Consider the following 22,759-nt stretch of genomic DNA (forward strand, 5'->3'; position numbering starts at 1 on the left):
TCTTCTATCTTTGAAACCAAAGAATGAAGAACAGATTCACAGGAATTCCCACGCTGGTAAGCATGTTGGTTTTCATTAAGTGGATGCGACCTAAAAGCGTTCCCACGAATGCACGAATGTAGCGCTCAACCAGTTTCTCAAAACCTTTCAGCAAGAATGAAATCAAGCTGATCTGTGTCAAGTTCTTTGGATTAGAATAGTCATCTTTCCCAGGCTACGGTATGAAGACTACCACAGCCCAAAGCAAGGCTTGCTAGAAAAATATTTCTTAGCAATCGCTCTAAGTGCTTCATACGATCCTTTAGCATTGCTGGATAGCTGCCCGCCATGCAAGGTGCTTTGAAATGTTCAAAGGAAAGTATGCAAGTTCTCACCTTTTCATAGGTAACAACCGCTTTCGCAGCGCTCCAGTTCACTTTGCAACACTTGCGTATTGAAGTGGTTACAAGAACCGTCAACTCTACCCCGTTCTCCCGGATAGTGTATTTCCAAGAGGGTCTGTACTGATTCTAGTCTCGAGCTCGTGAAAGAACCATCGGGTTTTCTAAGGGTGACTCATCCCTTTTAAGGAGTTTGCACAGCCTTGAAGTCTCTCGTTCGCCTTCCAGTTCCTCACAGTACAGTAATATTCACGCTGTGAATTCCGAAAGTTTAACCAGTCTTCGTTCTAATTGTTTTTGCAAGCACATTTCAGAAGTCGCCTGGATGATTTCCTGAATTTTTATGGTTCCCGGTTCTACCAAGGAACCGTTTTCCCGCTTTGGCCTCGGGAAATAGGACACGCATCTTCATAGCACTCTAAAAGTGTGTAGTTAAGAGTTTCCAATTCATCTTCCAGCGCCAAAGGAATTTTTAGTCGCCTAGGGAGCTGAACTTTATTGTCAAGAAGTTCATTGAACTTTTTCCAGTCCGTTTTCCTAGGATTTCGTCTTTATATTGCAGACTGTTCGCCAGCAATAGTCAGATTGAATTCCAGGTATCGGTGATCTGACAATGAGACTTCGTCTAGCACCCGCCAGTGTCTACTCAACTCTAACACTACATATTGTTAGGTCAATTACTTCGCTTCTTCTCGGTCCCACGAAAGACCAGCTGAAGTGATGAAATCAAATAGCTTCTCTCCTCTTGGATTGCATTTGCTGCTGCCCCAAAACAAATATGTTGAGCATTCGTATCGCAACCTATTAAGAGTTCGAGACCACTCGATTCTGCATACGCGTACCAGATCCCTTTGTTGTTACGTCGGTGGAGGATACAAAGCATCATAGGGTAAATAAAGGGAGGCAACTATGATGTTTTTCCTCCCGCTATTAATCTGATATTGTACGATGACCGTAACTAAGTCCTGGGAACAGAACTGTCTCAGCATGGTTGTCTCTAAACATCTAGACATCAAAATACAAGCTCTCGGTCTCATAGATGTTTCATCATAGAAGACCCTAGCCCCTTTTACTGATCCAATGCCACAGATTCTATTAAATCAAACAAATGGCTCTTGCACCAGAAAAATGTAGAGGCACTCCTGCAGCTTTGTCAGCCTCGCTGCCAACAAATAGGAGGAGCCTTTATCATGCTGCAGGTTAATTTGACCAATCTTTATGTTTTTCGGCAGAAACTTAGTGTAATGTGTAATGGAAAACCCCTATGCAGGGCTTCCGCCATTGTATGTACTATCCTCCCCGCGTCCGTTGTGGGAAATCGCACTGATAGTGCTACAATTTGCTCTATATTGTGAGTGGAAGACCATTATTGATTTTCGCTCTCAAAATGGAGATGCATCTTTACAGTTTGATGATTGAGTTTCAATCTATCTAGGAAAAAAATGAAGCATCATATGGTGACTTCCCCTGACCATATTCAGACTGTTTTGGTCTAGTTTGAATACCAAGCTGAAACCCTCCACATTTGTAGATTTATCCTTCCTGGCATTCCTGAATTTTACCCTCCAGTGTCCAAAATCCGTGCCCAGATTCTGTTCACCCACCATGCGAATGGTGTCCTCTATCTTCTTTCGAGGGCCCGTAGTAACCGACATGTTCTGTCCTGCGCAGCTCAGTGTCCACTGGATTGAACTTGGACCGACCGCCAGAACCCAAACCCAGGATTACCTGCTGGAGCCACTTTAAGTTAGCCTCATCCGTGCACTCAAAATGGAGAAGCCCATCGCGAAAACCTTGATTGTTAAATCTTAGCTTCGTTCCAGGCTCCAGCATTTTTTTTCCACAGGCATTTCCGGAGGATGGTAAATTGTCCCTTTGATTTTTTGCTATCCTTGGAGAAAACTCCCACGGCGGCGATCAGAACTAAGGCTGCTACTTACGCATACGTCCTCATCCTTCCTGTCCGTATTTCTATGGGAGGGACCAGCTTCATTGAAATCTCTCTCGCTGATTTGATCACCTCGGTCCTAATCCCCGCGGGACGGGTGGATGTAAGCCCTGGTGCGAAGCACAATAATGTGTTGACCACCACAAATGTGTTGATCTTACGCTTCTTGCGCCTATTACTGCTAACGGAACGGGAGTCTGGTGCATCCAGTGTGGGTATCCCCACCCTCCGCCGAAGATTCCACTTTCTCTGGACATTACCGTGCCTAGTGGTACAGCCACGTTCATGTCCTCACTCTCAAGGTGCTCCATCTTCTTCGCAGTGCATTCTTCTGCCGCCGGCTTGGGGCCTTTCCAGGTTTACGATGTCCGGGACGCTTGGATCCATTTCCGCATACCGGCATTAAACCAATAGCGTCCACGTCAAGGTGCAGGAGAAGGTTCTGACAGGCAGGATTCAGCCTGCAGTCCCCCTCCTCAGTGGCTGAAGTTCCCTTCTGCCGAGCTTTCCTCTTCCGTTTACGAGTAGATTTGGGCTGTAGTACCGCGGACGGGCCGCCCGCAGTTGGATTTCCAGTTTCTCCCAAGTTAAGAGTTTCCGTACTTTCTTTTCTGGCTAGTTTCCACTGAGTCGGAAAGCATGCCTTCTACAGATTTATCTATTGCGGGGTATGAATCCACAAAGCGGCCTCTGCAGTCCTCGGGTCGCGGTACGTCAACTGAGATACTTGGCTTTGGAATGACGATGTTGAAATGAAGATCCATGAAAAGAAGCGCCTCTACCACAAATTTCTCGACGATAAAACACCTGCTAATTGGCAAATTTATAAGAATGCCAAGCGGGAAGTAAAGAAAGCGGTCGCTGTCACCCGAGCGAACCATTTCAAAAATCTTTACGATAAACTGGACACTCGGGATGACGAGAGAAATCTGTATCGACTTGCTAAAAGCCGTAATGAACGCACACAAGATATCGAACACTTCTGTTGCCTTGATGACAAGAACGGTACTTTGCTTACCAACCGTCGAGCCGCAACGGATAGATGGGGAGAATACTTCGAGCAGATTTCAACTGAAGAATTTGCTAATCCTCCACTTCCAAAATCATTGCCGACATTTGGAGCAGTTCCACCAGTCAGCACAACTGAAGTCGAGGAGGCAATAAAACAAATGAAGTCGGGGAAAGCAACAGGACCTGACGACATCGCATCTGAGCTCTGGAAAGCGAAGAGCTGCGACCCAACACTGTGGCTCAGTGAATTCTTTAACCGGGTTATTCGGGAAGGAAGAACACCATCTGACTGGCAAGAAAGTACCACTGTTCTCACTGTTCTAATATGGAAAAAGAAAGGTAGTCCAGCAGAATGTTCAAATTACCGTCTGATTTGGTTACTTTCCCATACCATGAAAATGTTTGAAGGCATTCTTGACAACCGTTTTCGCAAAATCGTTGAAATAATCGTGAATCAAGCCGGACTTGTCCAAAACTGCGGAACTACTGACGCAATACACCCTGCGCGGTTACTCATGGAGAAACACCGTGAGAAGCATCGCCCTCCTTTACATTGCCTTTGTGGATCTAGAGAAAGCGTTTGACCGTGTACCACATGAGCTCATCTGGTATGCTTTACGACAACACTTCGTGCCAGAAGAACTAGTGGGGTGGGTTCAATTGCTCTACCACGATCCGAAAAGTAAAGTTCGAAGTATGGCGGATGTATCAAAACCGCTTCGTGTCTCTGCGTTATGCAGATGATGTTTTCCTAGCATCTGCGTTATGCAGTTTTCCTAGCATCTGATAGCAAAAACGATCTCGAGCCACTTGAGCCATGAAACAGGCACAATCTGCCCAGAACTGAGCGATTTAAATTCCTTGGGTCAACACTATAAACCAATGGAGAACTGCGTTATGAAACCACAACTGGTGTTCTTTGTGATCGACGTATCAACGAACGTCTCAAAACTAAAATTTACCGCAATGTCGTTGGTCCTGTGGCTCTCTATGGTTCTGAGTGTTGCCGACTATAAAAGACAATGAACGACGTCTTGTGGTAATGGAGATGAAGATGTTACGTTGGACTAGTGGCGTGACACGTTTTGATCACATCCCAAATGAAGATGTCCGTGATCTTTATGGGGTTGCACCGATCATGGAAAAGTTGCGAGAGAGGGGCTAACGAGAATTCACTTGCCAAGATTGGTCTGAACATCGAAGTGGATGGTAAACGACCAAAAGGCAGGCCTAAACAACGGTGGCTTGATACGCTGGATGGGGATTTAAAAGCCTCGAGATTACGCCCTGATCAGGTATTCGATAGAGCCAAATGGCGAAACCGAAACGAGCTGACCCCGCTTACTAACGGGAAAAAGGCTGAAGAAAAAGAAGAAGAATGTGATGATGCCTCCAAAATCCACGCTTCGTCCGCGACGACTTCTTACCCCTTGGGGAGTTTAAATCCTTTGTTTCCATATTCATGTTTTGGACACCCTTAGTGTAGTAGTAAACTACTGCAGGCTTCCCCACCACGATAAGGTGGTGTCGGATGGGGAGCGAACCACTTAATGAAACATGACATGGATTTAGAAAATGTGCTTTTTCAGTTCAATCCTTCAACTCTAGCGCCATATTCAACTGATTTTCTCCAACATTTTGTAACGAGTAGGATATATGCCCTTCAGCTGCATCCTAGTCGGCGACTGTGCATGGTTACCTCCCGAGTGCAATGTCACCGTTTCTCCGCATATGTTGCCACCTCATAATGAACCAATTTTGCGCTGAATCACTATCTCCTCTTCCATAACCTGCGCATTCGTACTTTACGTAGGCACCATAACTTGAGTCATCTTTTCACTCCAGATTTCTGCAAATATTTTCAAGTTGCAGTGCAGAATGCTATGACCTACTTTTAGTACTTTTGAGTATTTGCTCGGCGTGTAATTAATTGAACGTAATGCGAGAGGCAGCATTTTATTATAATTTTCCCAGTTTTCATTCAAATCGTCAATTTTAAATGGTCGTGGTACGCTGGCAGGAGCAAGCCGTAAATAAGAACTTAAACTTTGTTGAGCAGATTTTCAACCGTTTAGACCCCGAGCATTCACTGTGAAATTCCGGTCAAGCAGTGAAGCACTTCGCCTACATTCAATCACGAATCACATTGGCCGTAACCTGCAACACTGATCCTTCAAACTAACGGTACTCTGGATACGTCATGAATGAGCCACCGCATCGTAAACAATACGAGCCGCCAGGAGGAAACCTATTGTACGCCAAGCGCAATAATCGCGCAGAAAAGAAATACAGCGCCGAGATCAGATTTCATTGAACTTGTGCCAAGGCAAAAAAAAAATGCCAGAGAACGCAAGAACCAGTTCGAGGTCGCTGCCGTCTACCAGCAACGCGCGGAAAGAAGACCAGGCCGAGCGCACTCGAGGCCAACAACAGAGAAATGCCGTCTCATGCACCGAACCGCTGTGAACTCGAGTGGCCGTGAAATGCCGCCGCCGTGGGGCCAACATCTTTCGAATCTCCGCGAAACCTTTTTCACACCTTTACATAATTAGTCCGATTCAGCTGTTTACCTGGGTTGAATTCAATCCCATGCGATTGACTTCAACTTCTGATAAGAAAGTGCTTTCCACTGCGAAAATCCATAACCTCAAATTGGGCGAAATCGATTCCGTACCGTCTCCATGTCGCCCCCTTTTGCTGAGATTTTCCTTCACTTGCCGTCAAACGAGCATGAATGAATCACAAAGACTTTTCCCGAATGGAAATTGAAAATGACAAACTTCACCTACACTTCTCATTCAACTTCTCCCCCGCAATGCACTCGCGGTGCTTCGGTGACAAGCGGCCGTTCGCCGTGGAAAGCTACCCGCACACGTCGAAGGGGTGACTTCCCCCCGGAAAAATCGATAACACACGAACCAGCGGATTTTCACGTCCACGTCGTCTTTGTCACCACCGAGCCTCACAGATTGCACGGGAAAACTCCTCGATTACCAGCCACGCCGCGACCACCGCCGCCGCAATCAACCTTTCGCCAATTTCGCACGCGAATCGCTTCTTATCGCGGCTCCGACTTTTCTTTATCGCACGCTGCCAGCGTCGAGCACTTCTCGGCGAACGCACGGAAATGGCCCAAATTAACTCCAGATCGGGATCGCTCCGAGTTGGGGCAAACTATCCACGGTTGCGCCACTGATAGTTGCGAAATTCGATAATTTTCTGGCGCTCGACCGAGATCTGAGGCTCCACGATCGAACGCTGCGTTGTGTAACTTCTCACCCGCGGAGGACAGCGGATTTCCACGATTTTCCGTTGCAAGCAAGCACCCACCAGGAAAGTGGCCAGTGAGCGACTGACTCGAGGCAGCGAGAGCGGCGGCACAAAGAGAAAGCCGCACGCAAGCAACGGATCGATGCGTCGATGGAAAGGAACGCAGTGCGGGGAAGTGCTCAGTTGAAAGAAAGTTGAATCGATGCAGTTTTTTCTCTTCGGAATGGCGACACCGGCGCAGCCGCAATTCGCATGGGATGAATTGCATTGTTGACGACGAACGCGAGAGAGGAAGTCGGAGTTCCCCAACGCGATTAATCATCAAACGGAACTTTTCGTTTATACTTTTTCCTCGTTGACAGTCCCAATTTGGTAAGCGTTTGCACGTGAGCGGAAGTGATGCATGCATGTAGGAGAAAAGAGAATTCCCAAATGGAAAGAGACGGATTTCAGGCAAGACCGAATTGCCAACATATCTTTATTTTATTTATTTATCCAATTTTCAGAGACAAATTCAATTTTTTATATTTTTGTATGTATTGCAGACGCAACGCGTACCATGGGGGGATATAGCACGCATAGATGGGGGGTGTATAGTTGATTTTCCACATACTCACGACCTTGCACTTGTCAATACATGATTTATCAGAGGTTTGACGCATCTTCATTTATTTTATTATGGGAACAGTAAAACGCAAAACGACTACATCCTCATAAGTCACTGGCAATTTACCACCGTCACTGATGTAAAACCGTTCCGCTTCGCTCGAAATTCAACGAAATTTGGCGTCTCGAGCGAGTAGTTGTAGTTCCCATAACATTGTCAGCTACGGGTATTGTACCTAAATCTGTCACGGTTTCCCTTGAAGTCCTGGGACCCTCACACAGTCTGGTTCAAACCATGCACAAGTACACCATTTTGCATATGTGCTCGATATTGCGTGAAGGTCTCGACGGATTGACCTACCAACGCCCCTTTAGTATTTAAGTAGGAAGGATCGTCCGAGCCTAAATGCTTGGCACTTCGTGCTAGTATCAGGTAATATCTGGCATCTGCGAGATTGTGACAATTCGGAAAAAATAATAATAATCCTTGGCACAACACTCCAAATGGATCAGGGGCTTGAAGTGTGCTAGAGCACTTCATTCAAGACCGTAACGGTACACTACAGGATTATAGTACCCTATAGGAGGCAATGTGGTCAGCATTGCGCTCACCGGAGATTATTACCCTGATTTGACTCACGTACTCATTCACAGCTGAGTCGACTGGTATCCCACGTCAAATCACAATACAAATTCCATTGCCACAGGTGAGATTTGAACCTTAGTCAGCCAAAAAATGAAACCTGCTGTTATCGGCTTTGAAAACATAAACGAAAGGCTGTGCACTCTGCGCTTGCAAGCCAAATTTAGAAATATAAGCCTCGTTAACGTTCACGCCCCTACAGAGGAAACTGCAGTCGGAGAAAGATGCCGTCTACGAGGCAGTAGAACGAACCCTCGAAGGAGTTTAACAGCCAAGTAGGGAAGGAGCCCGTATTCAGGCGATACATTGGCTCCCATAGCTTACACCAAAATACAAATGATAACACACTGCGGATTATTCAATTAGCAGTGTCACACGAAATGGTTGTTGGAAGTACCTGATTTGCGCGGAAAGCGGTCCACAAACATACGTGGGCCTCTCCAGACGGGACCACTTTCAACCAAATTGACCATGTGCTGACTGAACGCCGCCATTTCTCAGCCTTGATGAATGTCAGAACATATAGGGGGGCCAATATAGACTCGGATCACTATCACGTTGGCACGGTGCTCCGAGCTCGAATAACAATACCACCTAGAATCCCCTCTGACAATCAGGTGAGAGTGAACACTGAAGCCATCCATAACACAGTCCTCCGCAACACCTATAAGACGGAAATGGATGCCGCAATAACCGCAGTCAACAGAGATCCTGGAGATGAAGCATCAATAAATGATCTTCACAGTTACCTGAAGAACGTTATCATAAATACGACCACAAACACACAGCCGCAAAAAGAGTCGGAACGGCCGGTTTGACGATGAATGTAAGCTAGCAACGGAGCGGAAGAATGCTGCATACCGAGTAATGCTTTATTCTCAAAGAACGCGGACACGCGCGGAGGTTTATCACGGACTCCGGCGAGCGGAGAAGCGATTTCACAGACGGAAAAAGGAAGCCTGGGAGAACCAACAGGCCTGTGAATTCGAAAAGTACAGGGAGCAACCGCACCATGCGGAAGTTTTACCAACAAGTCAGCAGGATGAAGCCTTACACACCACGATGTCCATCCTGCCGAGACAATGAGGGAACTCTGATTTCCGACAGAATGGGCATATTGGAGCGATGAGTTGAGTACTTTGATGAGCTACTGAACCACCAGAACATCGCCGAATTGGGGATCCCGCCAACTGAAGACGACATACAAATACTGCCACCATCAAGTGTAGAAGAAACAGTCCGTGCAATTCATCGGCTTAAAAATCATAAGTCGCTAGAAGCCGATGGAATTACAGCCGAATTGGTTAAATATGAAGGCGACCAATAACACCAAATGGTTCACCAACTTGTGCTCAAGATGTGGGACAGCGAATCAATGCCTGAAGATTGGCAAAGAAGCATTATTTGTCTCATACATAAAAAGGGAGATATCATACAGTGCAGCAATTATAGAGGTATCACGTTGCTGAGTACCATCAATAAGATATTCTCCACTATCTTGCTAGGCCGGATAGCCCCATACGCCCAGAACATCATTAGCCCATACCAAAGAGGCTTCACTCCAGGCAGTTGCACCATCTATTCATCGACTTTAAAGCCGCCTATGATAGCATAGCCAGGGTAAAACTGTACATGGCCATGAGAAAATTCGATATCCCGACGAAATTGAAAAGACTGACTAGGTTGAACCTGACCAATGTGCGAGGCCAGATAAAAGCAGCAGGATCAACATCGGTCTACGACAAGGGGATGCCCTATCATGCGTCCTCTTTAACTTGGCCCTCGAGAAAGTGATTCGTGATGCTGAGGTAAATGCAAGAGGTACGATCCTGTTTAAGTCCACCCAACTACTGGCCTATGCTGACAATATCGACATCATGGGAAGAACAACCCGAGACGTACAAACTGCCTTCATCCAGATCGAGCAAGCAGCGCGAGATCTTGGGGTGCACATCAATGAAGGCAAAACAAAATATATGGTGGCAACGTCAGCACCAAAAACCAACCAACCAACAACATCAAACCGCATTGGTGAAACGGGAAGAGTAAAGATAGGAGACTACAGCTTTGAGACCGTTGATAATTTCCCCTATCTAGGATCGAAAATCACAACCGATAACAACTACGACGATGAAATTCGCGCACGGTTGTTGGCAGCCAACAGAGTCTATTTCAGATTACAAAAGTTGTTTCGCTCGAAACGTCTCACCATGGGGTCAAAACTCTTAATGTACAAGACAATGATCTTGTCAGTCCTCATGTATTCCTCGGAGACTTGGGTTCTTAGTAAGAAGAATTGGCCGCGTTCGAGAGAAGAATCCTCCGAAGAATTTTTGGCCCTCTACATGAGGATGGACGATTCCGTAGCCTACACAATGACGAAATCTATGAGCGATACCATGACCGTCCGGTTGTGGATAAACTCCGGCTCAATAGGTTACGGTGGGCGGGTCACTTAATCCGTATGGATGAGGATGATCCCACCCGGAAAGTCTATAAGGGCAATATCTATGGTAGGAAAAGAAGACGAGGCAGACCCTGCCTAAGATGGAGCGATGGCGTAGGTCAGGACGCCACACAGCTTTTAGGGAATCGAATAGGTGGACCTCGGCGCAAAACCGGGATGTCTGGAGTTCTTCATTAAGGCAGGCCTAGACCGGATACTGGTTGTTGCGCCGTTGATGATGATGACGATCCTCTAGTTTTCTCCTTTCTTTTACCAATCTTGGGTATTGGAAGAATACGTGTGCTGGGTCTTCCGGGATTCCATCGTAGTTTGGTAACTAAGGTGAGGTGTTCAATTTAAACCCGCAAAGGTACCGACGGTATCTTTCGTGAATCGTGGGTGAAGTTATAATTGATCTCTCGATACTGGATGAGATTATAATTGAACTCCCTATGCTTTCTTTTCAGCCATTCTGTGATGGAAGGGATCAACCTGTAACTTCAACGACGCCTTACTGACTGGTCCCATCGTTGCTACCATCCGCTTATGGATTTCTTCCTTTTGGTTTTCTCACCTGCGATAAAGGATCGAACTGACGTTATATTTGTTCATTATCCCGTATGCCAAGACGTCAATTAGATTAGCTCTCGAGATGCCTACGCATCATCTGAGGGGGTCCTGAAGACAGAGCGCACCTCTAAGACTATTCTTCTATAGACCGCACTCATTTTATGTTAGAACACGCAGTTCAGGTAGCACCTATACCGGGACTGCATACAGCAAGATGATACTCACCACCCTGGCTATGAGCAGCCTGCAAATAGTTCGCGGTTCTCCTCAATTCGGCATCATTCTTGGTAGTGGTGGATGTTTTTTCGCAAGTATATACTGCTTAAAATTGAGTTTTGCATCTACCATACCTCCCAGGTATTTGATGGCCGGCTTGGAAGTGATGATATGATTCCCCACTCTAAAGCGGGCGTAATTTCTCTGACGGCGCTTCTATACATGGCCCCAATTGGCTGAATTCAATGCATTCCTAACGTTCAGGTTCACCACCGTGACTTGCACTTTCGACCAAGCCAGTGAGCTTTTTAATCATATCAATGGTTGATTTGCTTTTCCGGAACCAAAACTGCCGCTCTGAAAGTGACTGGGTGTAATCTATTGTAAATTACATTTTCCCCATAGAGTCTAGAAGGCATATGGGTCTTTAGGAGGACGGTTCACCTGAAGGCTTTCCAGCCTTAGACAGCAGTAGCAGCTCAGTCCCCGGGCTTTACGGTCGCCTATTCTACCGCAGATCTCCAGCAGCTCGTCTTTGGTGACTGCCAAAATCGGTGTACGTTTAGGAAGGTGTCACCTCCCTCCTCCTGCTGGGGAAATAACCCCTGGATGAGGGTAAGGCACATGATCTGTGGAGATGAATGACCTCTGAATCGTCCCGTCATGATTCAATATGCGCTCCTTTAAGAGTTCACTTCCCTCTCCGAGCAGAACGCTTTAAAGTATTCCCTTTCGCCTGTTGGATTACCTGCGTAGGTTTTTGCGAGCTTGTTTTTCTGTCCCCGATCGATTCTACCTACTGCCCTTTAAGCCACTCTTCTGGCTCGGTAACAGGCTGATTAAAGGCTAGCCATTTCACGATTCAACTATTATAGTTATCTGGTTTTCTGCTGGAGAGTGCGCATCTTTTAGGCATGAACGCGTCATATTCCCGACGATACATTGTATCTCATGGAGAGCTCTTTCCGTCGGTGCGGAGAAAGTACCGTATAAACTGCAACGAAATAAAACCTCAGAAGAGTATGAAGCCGAAAGTTGATTATGGAAGGGTTGCATCCGGTAATCAATACTTTTTCATCTTAGTGGTGGCGTGCTCCATGCTGTCTTGATTAAGGACCGTGGAGGGGTAGATGGCATCTACTTACTCTCTCACCGAGTCATGGACTCTTGCCAAATGGTTTTAGATTTGGAGAGGGATGCAAGCAGTGATTTGGCACGACATCAGATCCCAAGCGTGTCACCCTCGCCACCCTTTGCAGCGAACAACAGAGTCATCAATCCGTTACGCCCGTCAATCCGATTCCACGATTCTGCAATGAATTACCGTTGGTGTATAGCACTATACTATTGAAATGCTTTTCATTCTTCTTGGTAATGAAGCATCCATTGGGGTTGCCGTAAGCATTAGTAAAACAACGAATACACGTTTACTTCCGGAAGGTTTCCGGAATACAATGGGCACGGTGTCATAAGAAGAAGAGGGGTATTCTGTAGAGTTCCATTGTCTAAGCTCGTTCTTTAGAATACCTATTTTGTAATTCTGGAATTCTAGCTCAAGTTGAAGAAAGCCAGCATTTGGGGAGTTTTCGATACCATTGCCCAGGAGCATACGCACATTTCAAAAGCCAGTAGCTGCCTTTGCACGTCAGTCGAAGGACGAAACCGAAATGGCCTCTGCAGGTTTCTAGGCCCTCCTTTTAGTCGTCGAACGAACCGGACGAAGAGGATCTTGCTAAATACCAGGTGATTGCCGACTAAAGTTACAGCAAACGCTTGGAAAACCACCTTTTGCTAATACTACCTTAGGATATCCATAGACCACTGGGTGGTGATGAAGAAAGAAAGCACCAGGTGAACAGTCAAGCTTCTTTATTCTGCATAAAGGTGAACAGGCAACCTTCCCTACTTCGCATAAACGGAGAACACTTTTAGGCATTGGAAAAAGCGGATTATAAAGTGCGTTTTGGAATCTGGAACACAAAAGTTAAAGTGCTCCGCTTTGCGAAATATGTCGACGCTTTGGAGTCAGTCGACGATTCTACGTAGATCAATCATGTAAGCAGACAATGTTGAGGAAGCGCAGATAAATTTGCAACACTCTAAGGGTGCCCTAGTTGATGCTCTTTCGGGAGGAATGCAGTGACATCCTAATAATACAGGAGTTGGATTCGAATAGGTAAAATCATCAATTTATTCCGTTCCATAAAAGATACTGATCCGAACAGGTCTAGAGAATGTATCCTTGCCCGAAAGAGACTACACATCTTTCTGTGTCCGGATCTGAGCTCCAGTGACTTAACTGTGGTCAAACTGGAGCGGGCGGGAGCGGAGAACGTGTATATTTCCTCAAATACATGGCTCACCGATCAGCTCTTCCAGAAGATTTACAACATCTGACGTCTATCATTGCAGCAAGGGCCAACCTATCGATAAACTGCGATATCAATATGGGGCACACACTTTGGGGCAGTTTGGCAATCAATGAAAGAATAAATCTCGCTCTTGGACTTCTTTAGTCTAAAGCGTGCAACAGGGGTAGTACACCAACTCCCACAACTGGAGGTGCTTGATATCACCTTACTAACCAACAAAAGGACAAAAGGGGATAAAATCAATCGGGCTGTTAACAGTTTATCCGCATGAAAGTCCTTGCGCCAAGACGGCATAATTCCAGTTAAGCTGTAGAAACAGCAAGAATGGGTTGTGCCGGTAAGGTTGATTGGGGCTGTATTTTGTTCGGACCTCACTCCTGGAAACGTATGCCTTTGGTTTTCATTACTGAATTCGGGCAGGCGCAGCAATGAGTCCGCGAATGAGTTTCGGCTAATCATCTTCATCGGGAGCGCGTCCTGGACCTCTACTTAACGACGATCATGGAGGGTCGTCCTTCTTCAAATCTGAGGACGCCTATCTTAAATGCAAACCTACAGTTGTGTTTTTGTTACACAACAAGCAACATAACCTAGTTGCCTTTCTGAATATAAATTGAACATTCAATAAAGTGAGAAGGTGACTCAGAATAGGATTGGAGGGTTGATTTACACATCACCTTCGCAAGGAAATGGGGTCTCCGGCAGATGTAGTTCTTTGAACGTGCAAAGCCATGGTTCGCTCCACCTTAATGTATAATTTCATTGTGTGATGGCTGGCGCTGAGTAAGAAATTCAATAGAACCAAGATTCATGAGATCCAAAGAACCGCATGCTCAGTTGCTACTGGGGCTCTGCAGTTCTGATTGCAGGTTAGGGGCGGGAGGTTACTATCATTCCTAAACTTTATGGGCTGGCTAGATTTTGATCCTCTTGCTCGTCCCACGGTAGCCACGGTCTTTGCAGTTTGAAGCATCAAACGGTGCTTCACAACGCTAATTGGGGATTTTCAAGGCCTGGTATATATTGGCCATTGGTGGAAGGGCAACTGTGTCTTCATTCACATTAATTAAGGCGTACCCTCATTAACTTGCACTTTCTATGGAAATTGGGAACTTCCACTTCAAAACCTATACCGCGTCCTGCCGGCCTCCACACTTGCTGACGAGGAGGAGGAGTCCTTAATAAGCTATTCTGAAAAGAGAAGATTGATTTAGCTTTAATTTTGAAAAAATTAACAACGCCCGATCTATGAATAAAATTTTATTGAGAAGAAACAATAACAAAAAAACTGTCTAATTTGTACTAATCGAAGACCTCTATTTCCACAACAACTAAACTCCGCTAAATTTTTTATTCCATTTTCCGCGAAATGTTCACCTTCGCCTTCTCCTGCAGTATACATTTAATAGTCTCCTCACGTTGTTGGAGCTTCCTTTCCAGCCGCCCGATTTCCTCCGCATGTCTCGCATGTAAACCTCGAATTTGAGCCTCCTTATGACGTATAACAGTCTCCAATCCTTTAACGTCGTCCCAACTCGTCTTCATTTTCTGTCGACTCTCGTCCAATTTTTGAGCCCATTCCAAGGCCGTGCGAAGCTTCGACTTTAGGTTCTCCCGGGAATCAATTACAGTTCGTACCTTATATCGTAAGGACGTATATTTTTTCCTCAGAGAATCTGCGGATTGTCTATACTGATCAGCGGAGGCTCGTAAAGTTGCATTCTCCTCGCGAAGCTTGGATACGGTGGCCTCCATATCTGAATGGAGTTTGCGACATTCTGCAAGATCGTTGGATATTCTGGTTTTCTCGTTGTCATGTTGGGCTTTCAATTCCTCGAAAAGTCTTTGGCATTCCTTGAGGCTTTCGACGATTGTGTCCGGATGGGCGTGGGCATTTCTCAGCGAAATTATTTCACCCTTAGCGCGCGAGTACGCTTCTTGCAGCCTCTCGATATCCAGGGACTGGCCTTGAACCTTTTGTTCATAGCAACGAAGAACTTCAACCAACTTCTCTTTGGCTATATCAGCTCGTCTAGTTTGCACCTCGGCTTTTCCACGACATATTTCGACTTGAGCCTGCAGCCGAGTTTTATCTTCAAGCCAACCATCTTTCCCTTTTCTTAGCTCGTCCATTTCAGCGTGAAGCTTTTCATTTTCCGCAATTATTACCTTTAAGTGACCCGTGAAGCGATTTATCTCACGATCGTGCTGGAGTATCAAATCTGCCTTTTCCTTGAGCATTTCTTCGTAGGCGTTAAGGAGTGGAGCCAGAGTGTGAGTTTTGACAGAGCCCCATTTCCGGACTGTTGTTTCGTTGTCTTCTGAGAGGGTCCTGGTCCCAGGCTCTGTTAAGTCTTCGTCGTTTTCGTTACATTTGCGAAGGATCTCCTGATAACGCTCGAGTTGCACGTTTAAGCGGTAGACCAGGGTCTTCATCATGGAGACGTCATCGGTTAGGGTTTTGTTGGTTTTCAGAAGAGACTGGTGCTCGTTACTTAGTTCATCGTGAAGTCTTGCGTATTGTAGGCATTTCGAGCATTCCCGGTCCTCATATTCTGTAAGTTGCTTAGCCATTTCCTGTAACTTTCCCGACAATGTGTGGATTTCTGAACGCAGGGTTTCGTTTTCAACAGAAAATTGGTCATTGTAATTGTGCAGACCCGTGACTTTTTGGAGGAGTTTCTCGATTTGCTCATCCTTTGTCTGGACCTGGAATTAGGAGTAATGGTATGATTTCTTAATAGTTGATTGAATGAATGAATGAATGAATTTCAGTTTTTTTATGGTCGGCCTTATCAAAGTCTTTTTCGGGCTAAACTATTATATATCTGCTAACACGACAGACCGATAAAAAAATGGAAATCGCTGTCATCAACCCAAGAAAATGTTACTCAATAAAGGTGAGGCCCGATCCTATCGAGATATGAGCAAAGCTTTTTTCATTTAGAGGACCAATTGAAGAGAAGCTACTTGTACTTTTTTTTTTGGTCCAAGCAGGTTGCTCTCTTGCCTAAACACCTAATTTTGACGGTTTCATTCAGTTTGGAGGCAATTCACCAGATGTTGCCCCGTGCGCTGGGCGCAGTGTGACCGAGAACGGTTTTGAGCTGTTGATCGCTCCCTATCCCTTGCAATGGATGACTAATATTATAGAGCATGAGATAGGTATCCCAGTGGCCGACACGGGAGAGGATGGGAGCAGAGTCTACCTTATCAAATCTTCAGGGCTCGCCTGTAGCATCCACGAAGGATCGCAATTTCCGCACCGTACAGCTAGAGATATCTTTGAGGTTCGTAAGGAATTGTTTACATAGCGTCAGCAGCCTGGTTTAAACTACAGTTGGGCAATTGCAGAGGAAGTGCTTGAGGGTTGCTCTCTGCAGCTTCGGCAATGCAAATTGTAGGGTATACCGACTGTGATAGGGTGGTCTTCTATAGACCAGTGCCCCATGCAAATCATCCGGCCCTAAAGCATATGTGATAGGATCTTGTTATGGGAGGGCCACGTTATTCTAGATTTGGGGCAGGTGTTGAACCTTCGCCATCTGAAGTCAGTGGTTACTAAGTGGTGTGGGTATATTCCACCTTTGAAAGTCGCCAGTGGTCGCAGCAAGAGACTGTACTGTGTGTATCTGAGAAAATCTCTGCACAAACTTCACAGACCATCTTTGATCTGTCGGCGTAGAATATTGTGTCTTGTGAATCTTGCAACACATCGTCAGTTCTTCACTTTTTTGCATGAAAAGTCCATAGTTGAGTTGTAAAGCTCGGCTTACGTGTGGCACAGTCCGTCGAGCAAAGAGTACCCGGGGGACTTCATCACGTTACTATGGTCGCAAAAATTAGCTGTCTAACCTCCTCACTCATGTAATCTGACATCATAGTTAACCTGGAAGTTCAGGGAAAGAAGGTGGAGAAGTACATTGGAGGCATCTGCCGGGTCGCTGAGACCTAGCAGCACATCCATACGCGTTTCTTTGAATCCTGTTGAGCTTGATTTAGTGTACGTTAACATGGGACGAATCAGGACTGTGTACATCCAAAGAACTACTCTCGGCCGAAGACCTCATTTCCTCACAACGATCCGCTTGCAGGCATAGAAAGCTGTATAGTCATTCTTATTTATGTTCAGTCTCCAATTCAACTTAAGATCCAGGATCGCAACCAGATACTTTACATAAGAGGAAGGGAACATTTTCCGTTCATTTAGTCGCTGAAGGATGTGGTGATGGTAAATAACATCAGCTCTGTTTTGTTTGCCTGAGTTCGTATTTTGTGGCCCACAGGAACATCTTTCCCAGTGGGCTTTCCATAATGTTACTCATAACGGCGGAAAACATCCCTGACAACATCCCTTTCTTGGTGTTTCTGGAGCTTAATTGCCATTATGTCATCACCGGATATTTATATGCGGGGAAGCTGTTTTTAGCTAAGTTGATTTTAGCCTCGGTAATTACAGATTTGATAATCTCAAGTCTGGGGCTACATACCCTCCAAGCAAGGCTCTACCTTACAGTCCACCTTGCTGCCGGGGAAGTATGTATGTACTAGCAGCTCCAAAGTTTGACCCGAAGCTATCATCCGATATCCGAAGACTTTTTAAGAAAGTACGGGCACCTATGTTCCTTGGATAGAATCTTACTGAGTCGCGAAAATTCGTTGGAGCTTTCAATGTTCTGACAATAGTTCAGCCACGACCGCTTCCTGGTAGTTTTGATGGCCGATTTCTAACTTTTCAGGCTCCCAATATTTATGCCTGTGGCAGCGTGGACAGATCTTTATGCCACCATGGTGGCAATGTTTTCTTCTTATATTTGGCAAGGTATGAGACTTTCAAGACGGTTTCAAATGCCTCTTCCAAAGCCCCGACCTTTGATTCTAGTTCATCTGTCGTGCCAGTGTTACTGATTCGCGCATCTAAGAGTTTGTTCTTGACAACCTGACCAGATTTTCTCCAGTGGAGGGTCTCTAAAAGGGTTGAAGACCCCTAAAGCGAGATTTAGACTGAAAAGTATCCAACTGTGGTCTGAGAAGGATCTCCAGTTCACCACTTGAATGTGCCATTGTAGGCTAGTACGTTGATATTAAGGACTTTCTCCTAATCGTCATAGTTCTTTGAGCTGAGGAAATGGAAGGTTTGTGAACTGTCCGTGTTATATATCGATAGGTTTGTGTTAATAATATGGTCAAAGGGAGATTCACCTCGTTCATTGATTTCCGAGCTTTCCTAAAGCGTATGCCTTGCATTGACATCCCAGCTTAGCAACAGGTTGTCTTTCTTTGCTGCGAGGAGGAGTTAATCGTTCGTGAGCCTTGAAAGCCGAGGAGATATACACGCTTTTCCCCCAATATAAACTGTTTGCATAGGGAGATCGTCAGTCCCCTTCAACATCTCCTCCAACAGCTCGTAGGTGGCTTCCACTGGATTCAGGTCGTCGTACGGTTTCGCGTAGAGGAACACATCTTTACGCTATTGACTTTAGCATCTTTGCTTCCTGTGAGCAACCGGTTTCCTAGAAATCTCGTCCTATGGGATGACCTTGAGCTTTACGCTCTCCGGCGTTGCTGATTTTAGCGACGCGCGAATCGAACTGGTCCTTGCATACTATCAAGTCCAACCCACGAACCACCTGGGGGAATTAAAGCCCCTCCTGCCCCCCTTTACCGGCCAGGAGATTTTAGATGACTATCTCCGATAGGACATCTTCGGCGTCACCTGTAAGTGATTCCTATCCATGTCATTGAAGGATTTCGCAGTGCGTACGCCAGCGACCATCGCCAATTATTTCATTGTTTGTAAAGGTGGTTTGGCGTCCATGTCTTTGTACACTCTGCTCGTTTTGCTTTGGTGCTTGATCTAATCTTGAAAATGATTGCGATTAAAGACAGTAAGAATCATCTGATATGGTGCGAAGTCCTTTTCATCTGGCTCGTCTACAGTACCAACTCTCTTATTCTTCGCAATCTTGCTCAGAATATGTATGTCTTCTGGTACTCTCTCTGGTCGACAGCATTTTTTTCGCCTTTTGTTCTTTGAGGGATCCTTCTCTTTAATTTGGCCTTCCATTCCCGTGGCATGTAGCGATGCCAATCTCAGATTGTAAACTTCAGCCGACATTAATTTGCAAAGTGGTGACCCCGTTTATTGTTTGCGTTTGAGGCACCGGTGCACGGTGACCGGCATATTGTTGTGGCTCGGCGTTTTCGGAGTACCCCGCGTGTTTCTTTCTCTCCATCGTCATAAGCGTGCTGTTGCGGAATTTTCAGGCGCGCTTACGACAGTTCTACCGTGTCACTCTTACAAACTTTAACTTTAATTATTGCCAAGTGGCACATGCCTGTTATGGCGTGGTGTGTTTCGGGACCCCACGGTCGATAAGGCGGTGCTTGTACGACTTCTGTGCATTTGTTTCATGGATCTCAAGGCGGAGATATCCGACGGAATGTGCATCTTTCTGTCCTTCCAAAAGGGCGCACCGGCAGTGGTTGTCAAATGTGGGAGTGAGGAGCGCGCGATGAGCATGGACGCTACCTCCTCGAGGAAGAACGAGATTCTTCCTTCTTTTTCGACCAACTCCAAAGGCCACTCCTACCCGAACGCGCGTCAGTCAGCCATCACGAGGTTAGTAACATTAGTCAGTGCAAGCTGCCTCCCTTCTGGCGCTCCAGCCCGGACTTTTGGTTTCTGCACATCGAGTCACTACGCCTTTCGGCCTTTTTAAGTTTCTTGGGAATCCGCTGGGTCTGAAGAACGTCACCCAGACCAGGCAGCGCACCATGAACCATCTCACCTCAGAAAGCTCTCTTTCGTTCGGGCCTACCAAGACGACATCTTAGTTTTTTTTGACAGTCACGACCAGCATGAACGACACCTGGGTCAGCTCTTCGAAAGACGATGCCAAGCCAATCTCCGGATCAACTGGGGTAAGAGCCAAGTCGGTCTCCCAGAGGTCCTCTTTGCCGGATTTTCTGTCAACAGCGAAGGATTCCCACCCCTCACCGCGTGCTTCATCGAGTTTCCAAAACTGGCTGACTCATTGCAGCTTAGGCGCTTCCTCGGCATGATCGATTATTAACGGGGTTGCATTCCACACGCGGCCCATTGCTAGAAGCCTCTCTCTGAGTGGCTAAAAGGGTGCAAAACCAAATGGTCCAAGGTAAACTGGACACCGGACGCCGACGCCGTTTTCGAAAGAAACATAGCATTCGCAGCAACCACGGTCTTTCTCGAGCCTTCTGAACCGTTGGCTTTCCGGACCATTGACTCGAACACAACCCTCGGCGCGGTACTCGGTCAGCAACGACCTGACGACACCTGTGTCCCCTTGGGTTTCTTTTCGAGGAAATTATCAGAAACCGAGTAGCGATACTCACACCAGCTCTAACACCCGAGCGCCACCGCCAAAAGGGTGGCGCTTAAGTTCTTCTGGCCCAGTCTTCGTAAGGCCGTCTTCCAATGGGCCAAACAGTGCTTTCCTTGTCAACTCTCGAAGGTTCATCGCCATAACCGTGCCGGGGCAATTTTCGAATTCCGGATGGGCGCTTTTATCAGATTCATTTAGACCTGGTCAAGATCCCACTTTGTAAGGCTAGGAGAACTACCTCACGATCATCGACCGCTACACTCGCTGGCCTCAGGAGGTGCCCGTACGAGACGTCAAGGACTCCACAGTTGCCAGAGCCCTTTTCGACCACTGGATTTCCATCTTTGGTTCATCAATGTATATCACAGTGGATCAAGGCCGCCAATTCGAGGCGGAGCTGATGACTCGCCTCGGCCGCCTTGTGGGCACACACCATGTGTACACGACGCCATAACATCCGCAAGCAAACGGCATGGTCGAGCGGATGCATATAACACTCAAGGCGGCCCTGAAGTGTACTCCAGAGACGTCCTGCCATCGCGCACTTCCCTGTGGGTCTCCGCACCACCTTGAGGAGGGCTTGCAAACATCATCGCCCGAGATGGTGTTCAGCACATCGCTGAGCATACCAGGCGAGCTCATCGGGTAGTAGAGTTCCACCGAATCTACTTCACACGACTTCGTCTCAAAACTCCGGCGGCTCTTCAACGCCATCCGTCCAGTACCCCGGTTAGATACATATACTTCATCCATTCGTTTTCAAGGATTTCGCCACCTTCCAATACGTCTGCCGTCGTATCGATGCTGTCAAGAAGCCGCTAGAGCAGCTTTATACAGGCCCGGACCGGGTGGTCCTGAGATTTAACGATTCAACCTTCCTCGTAGATGTTAACGGTGTCGAGAAAACACTTTCGACAGATCACCTCAAGTCAGCCTACATGGTACAGGCGGACCAAACACCATCTTCTTAGAAACCATCGCCTCTGTCGTCGTTGTCACTTGCGACGCCCGATCACTAGCCAGTATCAGCGTCAGTACCGTGCTCATCCTCGGGTCAGACGCCAACTGAGACGTAAGAGCCATCCACCACACTGGACTGGGGACCTCCGATGACTACGGCGCCTCCTACACTGGCGGGCCCGTCTTGGTTTATTCCGTCAGCCTAGCGATTGTCACTTCGGCAGCGTCGCCAGCCTTTCACCACGGTCAGGAAGAAGGTCACTTTTTTGCTCCCTTCCCTCAACGCGGAGGTCATTGAGGAGGGAGTGACAAACAACCCTTCATTCCCAAACCCAATCTTAGATTGCAAACTTCAACAAATATTAATTTGTAAATATTCACAAAAATCTAATCGAATTAGTCTATGAATTGCTCTTCTTACAATGCTCTGAATAAATAAATACGATTTTGACAAGGTTTTGTTTTACTTCAATCCATTATCCACTTACGAGCACTTGCAAATATCCAGTCGAATGTTTCGAATCCCTCTCAAAACTTCGACTTCGTTCCGCTGGAAAACTCCGGCTCACTTTCTTCGCTTCTTTAGTCCTTTCGCGATGGACATGGCGATGTGGTTTTCTCACTTTTTGAACTTCCGCCCCAACCGTTGGCTCATCTGGTTGATCGAGATCCGTTACTATTTTTCGAACCGTTTCAGTTGTTTTCCGAACCGGTATACTGGAAGTCATTGTGTTCGAATCTCAGCTAAGAGTCACTCCAATTAGACTTCCAAATTAGTCACGACCAAATTTTTCATTTTTATGAGTGGAATTTTATCGATTTCACCGAAACTTTTAAGTTAGCACTGAGAGAATTAAGTCAACTTGTTGTTGGCGTAAACAAATTGAATGTTGTTCACTTTAAAATGGAGTTTTCACACGTTTTTCCGCCTTTGTTTACGAACAAGACTGACCACAAGAACTTTCCAATGTGT

The 22,759-nt window shown here is 46.3% G+C and overlaps 2 protein-coding genes across 5 annotated transcripts in view; both read right to left on the minus strand.

Moving 5' to 3' along the window:
- The window catches only part of LOC119653756 (dystonin), a 525,582-nt gene extending 518,906 nt beyond the window's left edge, over positions 1–6,676 (minus strand). For all 4 annotated transcript variants that reach the window (XM_038058717.1, XM_038058714.1, XM_038058716.1 and 1 more), the window contains exon 1: positions 6,129–6,676. The gene's annotated coding sequence lies outside the window, so the exon portion shown is untranslated. The remainder of the gene's footprint in view (positions 1–6,128) is intronic.
- An 8,082-nt stretch (positions 6,677–14,758) lies between these two features.
- Positions 14,759–22,722, minus strand: LOC119654055 (protein Cep89 homolog). The gene is made up of 2 exons (XM_038059220.1): positions 22,275–22,722; positions 14,759–16,171 (listed from the first exon to the last, which is right to left on the minus strand). Exons 1-2 carry the CDS (start codon positions 22,512–22,514, stop codon positions 14,813–14,815), a joined length of 1,599 nt encoding a protein of 532 aa, XP_037915148.1. The 5' UTR covers positions 22,515–22,722; the 3' UTR covers positions 14,759–14,812.
- Between the last annotated feature and the right edge of the window lie 37 nt (positions 22,723–22,759).

The sequence above is a fragment of the Hermetia illucens genome, chromosome 4 (assembly GCF_905115235.1).
Source record: "Hermetia illucens chromosome 4, iHerIll2.2.curated.20191125, whole genome shotgun sequence".
In the NCBI taxonomy this organism is placed as follows: Eukaryota; Metazoa; Arthropoda; class Insecta; order Diptera; family Stratiomyidae; genus Hermetia; species Hermetia illucens.